This window comes from Cinclus cinclus, chromosome 13, assembly GCF_963662255.1.
Source record: "Cinclus cinclus chromosome 13, bCinCin1.1, whole genome shotgun sequence".
Classification (NCBI taxonomy): Eukaryota; Metazoa; Chordata; class Aves; order Passeriformes; family Cinclidae; genus Cinclus; species Cinclus cinclus.
Window position 1 is genome coordinate 20,867,164 of NC_085058.1, and position 8,439 is coordinate 20,875,602.

The 8,439-nt window shown below is 55.2% G+C and overlaps 1 protein-coding gene across 1 annotated transcript; it reads left to right on the plus strand.

Moving 5' to 3' along the window:
* The first annotated feature begins 2,462 nt into the window (after positions 1-2,462).
* On the plus strand, positions 2,463-6,703 carry PAQR5 (progestin and adipoQ receptor family member 5). Its single transcript, XM_062501563.1, has 7 exons — positions 2,463-2,510; positions 2,765-2,892; positions 3,201-3,400; positions 4,713-4,839; positions 5,301-5,397; positions 5,876-6,005; positions 6,480-6,703. The coding sequence occupies exons 1-7, from the start codon at positions 2,463-2,465 to the stop codon at positions 6,701-6,703; spliced, it is 954 nt and encodes a 317-aa protein (XP_062357547.1).
* Positions 6,704-8,439: the final 1,736 nt, after the last annotated feature.

Genomic DNA, 8,439 nt, shown 5'->3' on the forward strand with positions numbered 1-8,439 from the left:
AGCTGCTGCTCCCAGCGGATCTCAGCGAATTCCAGCGGCAACAACAACTCCCACAAAGCCGCCCTTGTCCCGCCGGGAATGATCCTGGCACGGCTCGCGCCGCTCCCGGAGTTTTCCAGCGCTGCTCCCGCGCTCCCGGCGCCGCTGGGAAGGCGTTCGGGGCTGCTCATGAATTCCCGAATATTCCCAGCTGTGGAAAAGCGCCGCTGGAGCTGGCACGGAGCGAGGGATGTGCCAGGATATGCCAGGGAAGAGCCGTGCCAGGGGGAGGGATCTGCCACGGGGAGGGATTTTCCATTAGGGCAGGGTGTTCCATAGGGAAGGATATTCCTTGGGGAAGAATATTTCATAGGGAAGGGATATTCCATAGGGAAGGATCTGCCTGGAGAAGGATATTCCATAGGGAAGGATGTGCTGTGGGGGGAAAGGAAAGGAAAGGAAAGGAAAGGAAAGGAAAGGAAAGGAAAGGAAAGGAAAGGAAAGGAAAGGAAAGGAAAGGAAAGGAAAGGAAAGGAAAGGAAAGGAAAGGAAAGGAAAGGAAAGGAAAGGAAAGGAAAAAGTTGTGGCATGAGCAGAGGACGGTGACAAGGACAGGGCCGGGCTGCTGGCACAGGGAGGGTGGCACTGGTGCCAGGTGGGGACATTCCCCAGGGGAGCCTGGAATGAACCGGGAGATCCCGGGCTGGGGCCGGAGCTGCAGAGCCTGGAGAGCCCCGAGAGGGATCGGGAGGGGGCTGGGGGGAACCGGGGGGAGGAGGAGGAGGAAGAGGAGGAAATTAAGGAGGAGGAGGAAGAGGAGGAGGTAGAGAAAATTAAGGAGGAGGAGGAGAAAATTAAGGAGGAGGAGGAAGAAGAAGAGGAGGAAGAGGAAGAAGCTGCTGCAGCCACCTGGGTGAAGCCACAGCACTGGCAGAGGTCACAGCCGCACCATGTCCCCATCCCAATCCCAACCTCATTCCCATTCCCGGCTGGGAAGAGCCCGAGGAGGAGGAGGAGGAGGAGGAAGCAGGGCTGGGTGTGCCCGGTCCCAGTGACTCACTGAGCTCCGAAACCACAAATTCCAGCCTGAGGCCAGGCCTGGAGCCGCCTCCTGTGTCCTGGAGCCACAGGGAACGGGGAATTGGGAATGGGGAACTGGGAATGGGGATGGGGAATTGGGAATGGGGAACTGGGAATGGGGATGGGGAACTGGGAATGGGGAACCGGACCAGATTCCAGCCTGGCCCTGGACGCTTCCAGGGATCCAGGGGCAGACACAGCTGCTCTGGGAATTCCATCCCAGCCAGGAATTCCATCCCAATATCCCATCCATCCCTGCCCTCTGGCAATGGGAGCCATTCCCTGTGTCCTGTCCCTCCATCCCTCATCCCAAATCCCTCTCCAGCTCTCCTGGAGCCTCTTTAGACCCTGGAAGGGGCTCTGAGCTCTCCCTGGAGCTTCTCTCAATTCCTGTCCCATTTCCACCATGGAAAACCACTGGAATTCTGTGGGATCCGGGAGCTGCAGGTTCCAGCAGCACCTCGGTGTTTCCAGAGCCCCGGGAAGTTCCCAAATCCCGTCTAATCTTTAACTGGAGGCGTTTCCAGCTGGGTTGTGTTGCTTCATTGCTCTCCTGCCTCGTTAATTTTTCCCTCCCTCCCTCTCCGGCCATTCCCGGTGTTGCAGAACTTTTCCTGGTGCTGCCTCACACCCAGGGCAGAGGTAGAGCCTGGGATGGGAGGAATCCAAAAGGAATTCCAGGGTCCAAGGGGGTTCTTTGGGAATGGCTCTGTGGCACATCCAAAGGCTGGATTCCCAGTGGGAGGTTGGGATAAAAATTGGGATAGCTGGACCAGCTGGAATGGCAGCCCAGGATGCTGCAGAGGCTCTGGGAGATCTCGGAATCCCAGGAATCCAGAACCTTGGATACCTCTTGATCCTGGTGGGAGCAGGATCTCCCTTCCTGCTTTTCCTGCTCCAGGTGGTCCCTGGCAGGAGGGAAGGAGGGATCATGGATTTTTTTTTCCCTTTATTCCCAGAGCGGAGGCGGCGCTGCCAACGCCAGGATCGGGTAAGAGCTGGAGCCGGGATAATTCCATAGGAGTGGGAAAGGGGATCCAGCCGGAATCCTGTGTCCCTCCTGCTTCCCAAGGGGCCTTCCTGCATCCAGGGATCTCGGCAGGATCCCGAGGGGATCCCCAGCTCTTCCCACATCCCTCTGGATCTGCTGGAATTCCTGTCCCTCTCGGAAGTGGGATCAGCCGTCTCCCGCTGCTCCTTTGGGATCCCAACAGCCCTCAGGGGACAGATGCTCCCCATCCCATGGGAACCCAGTGGGATCCAATTCCACATCCCAGGAATTCTCATCCCCTCCAGGATTGTCGCGGGAGCGGCGCCATTCCTGCGGGATGTGACCAGGAGGGCTTTGAGGCACCATCCCATGGGAAGCTGAGCTGGAAAATCCCCAGGATCTGGAGCCGACCATGCTGAGCCCCAAGCCCCGGCTGCTCCGTGCCCACCAAGTGCCCGAGGTCAGCGGGAATTCTGCCCCTGATCCCAGGGATCAGCGGGATTTGGGATGGGACAGATGGGAACAGTGGGGTGGGGTCGTCACCCTAAGGGGGCCACAGTTGTGTCCAGACTCTGGAATTTTGGGGATGCTCCCCATCCATTCCCATCTCCATCTCCACGCACATTCCCATCTCCGTCTCCAGCCCCATTCCCATTCCTGTTCCCTCTCCTATTCCCATCAGCATTCCCATCCCATTCCCATCCCCATTCCCAGAGTTACCGGGAGCCGGGAATTCTCTCCGGGTACCGCCCGCCCCGGAGCTCGGCCTCCGAGTGCCTGCTCAGCCTCTTTGGGATGAACAACGAGACCCTCAACATCTGGACACACCTGGTCGCTGCCGGGTGAGTGCCTCGGCCCCCGGGCACACCTGAGGGGTGACCCTTAACACCTTAGCACACCTGGACACACCTGGTACACCTGAGCACACCTAGGCACACCTGAGGGGTAACCCTTAACACCTGGGTACACCTGAGCACACCTGGACACACCTGGTACACCTGAGCACACCTAGGCACACCTGAGGGGTAACCCTTAACACCTGGACACACCTGATACACCTGAGCACACCTGGGCTCACCTGGGGTCACACCTGGACACACCTGGTGCATGCCCAGCACATGACCCCCCCATTCCCGGCTCGTTCCCTCAGGTATTTCCTCTGGCTGCTCCTGGCACGGCTCTGGGATTTTTGGGAGGATCCGGGGGCGGGGCCGTTCCTGGCTTACCTGGGCACGTGCGCCCTGTACCCGCTGGCCTCGAGCGCTGCCCACACCTTCGGGGCCATGGGCGGGCACGGCCGGCACCGCGGCTACTGCTGCGACTACGGCGCGCTCAGCCTGTACGGCCTGGGTGAGCCGGGAACGGGATCGGGAACTGAGACTGGGTTTGTGGGGTTTGGGAGCTGGGACTGGGTTTGTGGGGTTTGGGAACTGGGACTGGGTTTGGGAACTGGGACTGGGTTTGGGAACTGGGGCTGGGTTTGGGAACTGGGGCTGGGTTTGGGAACTGGGGCTGGGTTTGGGAACTGGGGCTGGGTTTGGGAACTGGGACTGGGTTTGGGAACTGGGGCTGGGTTTAGGAACTGGGGCTGGGTTTGGGAACTGGGACTGGGTTTGGGAACTGGGGCTGGGTTTGGGAACTGGGGCTGGGTTTGGGAACTGGGGCTGGGTTTAGGAACTGGGGCTGGGTTTAGGAACTGGGACTGGGTTTGGGAACTGGGACTGGGTTTGGGAACTGGGGCTGGGTTTGGGAACTGGGACTGGGTTTGGGAACTGGGGCTGGGTTTAGGAACTGGGGCTGGGTTTAGGAACTGGGGCTGGGTTTAGGAACTGGGACTGGGTTTGGGAACTGGGACTGGGTTTGGGAACTGGGGCTGGGTTTGGGAACTGGGGCTGGGTTTAGGAACTGGGGCTGGGTTTGGGAACTGGGACTGGGTTTGGGAACTGGGGCTGGGTTTAGGAACTGGGGCTGGGTTTGGGAACTGGGGCTGGGTTTGGGAACTGGGACTGGGTTTGGGAACTGGGGCTGGGTTTGGGGGGTTTGGGAACTGGGACTGGGTTTGGGAACTGGGGCTGGGTTTAGGAACTGGGACTGGGTTTGGGGGGTTTGGAGATTGGGGCTGGATTTGGGGGGTTTGGGGATTGGGGCTGGGTTTGGGAACTGGGACTGGGTTTGGGGGGTTTGGGGATTGGGGCTGGATTTGTGGGGTTTGAGAATTGGGAATTGGGGCTGGGTTTGTGGGGTTTGGGAATTGGGACTGAGCCTGGCTTTGAAGTTTGGGAATTGGGGCTGGGTTTGGGGGCTTTGGGAATTGGGGCTGCGTTTGTGGGTTTGGGGTTTGGGGAATTGAGCCTGGATTTGGGGGGGTTTGAGAACTGAGCCTGGGTTTATGGGATTTTGGGAATTCCAGAGGTGGGAGGATAGCTTGGATTTATGGGATGCCACATCCTGAGGAGAGATGGGGGTCAAGCTGCAATTCCAGGATATTCCCAGGGCTCCGCACCCCTCCAGTCCCTCTGGAATGCTCCGTGTTCTGGAGATCCTCAGCCCTTCCCGATGTTCCAACCCAGAGCTCACATCTGAGCCCAGGAGGATGAGGAATTCCAAGGGAATTCCAGGGAAATTCTGGGATTCGGAGCTGAGGGCCCTGCTGTGCTTCCAGGCTCGGCGCTGGCGTATTCCGCCTACGTCTTCCCTCCGGAATGGGTCGGGAGCACATTCCATGATTTTTATATTCCCATGGCTGTGTTCAACTCCGTGCTCAGCACCGGCCTGTCCTGCTATTCCAGGTGGGATCCAACGGCACCGGGAATTCGGGATGGAATTTGGGATCCCGGTCGTGGATCGGGCCAGCTGGGAGGTCGGGAAGGGAAAAGAGGGAATATTTCCATTGGGAAATGAGGGGAGTTCAATGATGGAAATATGGGAAAATGGGAGGAGCTTGAATTCTGGGAAGTTCCAAAGGGGATTTATGGAATCCTGGAATAGTTTGGACTGGGAGGGAACTCAGAGATGATCCAGGTCCACAATCCCAGGTTCCTGGAGAAGCTGTGGAATTCCCAGTGTTTCCCCCTGTATCCCATGTGGCATTCCCGGTGCATCCCAGTGCATGCCATGTGGAACTCCCTGTGTCTCCCTGTGTATCCCATGTGGAATTCTAGTGTTTCCTGGTATATACCATGTGGAATTCCCATTGTATCCCATGTGGAATTCCCAGTATATCCCATGTGGAATTCCTGGTGTTTCCCAGGTTTCTGGAGGCGGAGCAGCCCTGCCTGAGCAAAGCTTCCCGAACTTTGGCCTTTGTGTATCCCTACATTTTCGACAGCATCCCAGTTTTCTACAGGGTGCGTATCCCACAAAATCCAGGGAAATTTCAGCTGCCTCAGCCTGGAATTATTTGGGAAAACAATTCCCAGCTCGGGGTTGGAAAGGCAAACAAACTCCGGCAGGAAAAGGCTCACGGATATTTTTTCCTGCTCCCATTGCTGGCGGATTCCTCCCACTTCAAAGGGCTGGAAAATTCCAGCCTTGGGAAGCTGGGAGGGGCCTTTTCCAGGGATTCAACTGGAGCAGGGTGAGAATTTGGGCAGGCAGGAGTGGGAGTGAGGGGTGTGGAGAACTGGGAATGGCTGTGGCTCCTTAGGATGGATGGATGGATGGATGGATGGATGGATGGATGGATGGATGAAGGATTCATGGATGGATGGGTTGAAGAATTCATGGACGGATGGATGGATGGACTGAAGGGTTCATGGATGGACGGATGGATGGACTGAAGGATTCATGGATGGATGGATGGATCTCTCCCGTTTTTCCCGGCAGCTCTCCCGGAGCTGCTCCGAGGGCTCGCTCCCGCTGCATTCCCGGCACAGCCTCTGCGCCCTCCTCACCTTCCTGAGCTTCACCTCCCACCTGCCCGAGCGCCTGGCGCCCGGGAGCTTCGACTTCATCGGTGAGCATTCCAGGGAATGCCGGGAATGAACCCTGGGAATGAACCCAGGGAATGCCAGGAATAAACCCAGGGAACGTGGGAAGGAGCCCAGGGAATCCTGTGAATGACCCCAGGGGAAAGCTAGGAATAACTCCATGGGATCCCAGGACCGAACCCAAAGAAAGCTGGGAATAAACCCCATGGAATCCTGGGAATAAACCCCCCTGAGCTACAGACATTGGGAATAGGAATTTGTAGGATGATCAAACCCCAGGAATCAGGAGCAGGAATTTGTAGGATAAGTATTCCATGGATGCCCGATTCAATCCTGGAATCCTGGAATTCCAGGATGCTTTGGATGGGCAGGGACGCCTCCCAATATCCTGGAATGCTCCAAGCCCCTGGAGCGTTCTGGGGATGTGGAAGCTGGCCCAGCCAAATTTCCATGAAATTTCCACGGGATTTCCACAGAATTTTCGGAATTTTCTGTCTCAGGGCACAGCCACCAGGTTTTCCACGTCTGCGGGATTTTGGGAACGCTCTTCCAGCTGGAAGCCATCTCCATGGACATGGCGGAGCGGCGGGGCCGCTTCCCACTTCCCTCTTCCCTGAAAACCTTCGGATCCCTGGGAATGGGAGCAGCCGCCAGCCTGGCCATCCTCGGGATCTGCTTCCGCAGCCTCCGCCCGGAGCCTCTTTCCCGGGAAAAATCTCACTAGAATCAGGGATTGCCTCGGATTTCTGGGAGCAGCCCCATTCCAGAGGTGCCCATGAGGATGAGGGAGAATTTGATCTCCTGGAAATATTTCTTTGGGAATTTCCTGAGGGAAAACTGCACTGGTTTTATCCATGGATGGGTTAGGAAACGTTTCCCATCCCATTGTTATCCACAGTGAAAGCGTCAAATAATCGGGATTTGATCCCTGAAAAGGGAGGGAAGCGCTCCTGCTTCCCAAAGAATCCGGGATCCCTGAGGTCTGCCCTGGGGAGAAATCCAGGGAATGTTGGTATCCTGGTGAAAGCAAGCACTCCCTAATTCCTGGTTTTTTTCCTTGGAAGCGGCATTCCTTTGGAGTTTCAAGCCTTATGCTCAGCCCAAAGTGCCTGGAGATGTGGGATGGAGGGATTGGAGTTTCCCTCCAGTTTTGATTCCCGCTATTTTTGCTCATTATCTGGGAAAAGGGATTCCAGGAGAGCTCCAATGGGATGTTCCCACAGGAAAGCTCTTCCAGGGTCTAATTCCGGGAAATCCTGAGAATTTCATTCCCATGGGAAAGCTGAGTTTCCACGTGGGGGATGGAATGAAGGAATCCTGTCCTGGGTATTCCTGGGATGGATCCTGGGACTGGGAGAGCTCCACGCCCCAACCTCCCGGGATTTGGGATCCTATCACAAAAAGTTTTTAATGTTTTCCTTGGATGAGAGATGGGACTGGGATCCATGGGGGGATGCCAGGAGAAAAGCAGGATTTGGGACAGATCAAGGATTAAAAGCGCCCTGAAATTTTAAAGAATTCCCAGGATTTCTCCTCTGTTGTTCCTTGTTTTCCTTCCATGCTGCTCCTGGATTTTGCAGGAAGAGCCTGGAGCTCTCAGCCTTTTCCAGGATCCAGGTTTTCCTCTTGGATTTTCCTGGCACTTGATTCTTTTGGAATACTTTCCTGCATAATCCCACGAGTCTTCCATTAATTTCCTTTAATCACTTTGCTGCACTTTGGGAGCTCCTGGAATTTGGGATAACACCATAAAATCTGGGATGAACGGGTTAAATACAGGATAAATCAATCCTTGGGGAAGCTGGCTGGGATTTTCGGGATATTTATAAGCACTGGAATTGTTTTTCCAAAGGTTTTATTAAATTAACATAGATCACTGATTTTAATCTGCTTAATAATAAAAATATTTCTGGGAAAATGAATCCCTTTGGAGATCATTGCTGATAATTCCAGAGTTTATTTACTTTGGGAGCTGCCATGACCAGGGAGGAATCCGGCTGGTGTTGGAGAGCCCGGAAAAATGTCGGGAATCATCCCAGAATTATTCCAGGTCGTTCAACTTTTGAACTGAAGTCCTCCCCTCCTCTGCAATGTCGGGAATTTTGGGAAAACTGGGATGGAATGCCAGAATTCCACGGGATCCTCTGGCTGAACCCATGGAATGGGTGATGCTGGATCTTGGAGCACCACAGGGAGAGGATTTTTCCAGCCTTTTACAAAAAATCTCTGGATTTTCCTCAATTCCCTCCCCAGGAGAAATGAAAACTCCGTGTCCAGTTATTCCAAGGAAATAAACCGGGATATTTCCTTGTGGAATGTTGATCCATGGCAAATCCCAAACAAATGCAGGAATTTTGGGATCAATTTCCAGCGTGCCTCCCTCATCCCTCCTAATCCACGTGGATTTGGAAAAGCTGAAAAAGAGCAGGAATTTCAGGCTCCTTCTCCCGGTAATTTTTC

Excerpts from the sequence above, each read along its gene's own strand:
- PAQR5 (XM_062501563.1), top strand. The coding sequence starts at position 2,463 with ATGCTGAGCCCCAAGCCCCGGCTGCTCCGTGCCCACCAAGTGCCCGAG. Across the intron at positions 2,511-2,764 it reads GTGCCCACCAAGTGCCCGAG|AGTTACCGGGAGCCGGGAAT; the intron begins GTCAGCGGGAAT and ends CCCCATTCCCAG. Across the intron at positions 3,401-4,712 it reads GCTCAGCCTGTACGGCCTGG|GCTCGGCGCTGGCGTATTCC; the intron begins GTGAGCCGGGAA and ends CTGTGCTTCCAG.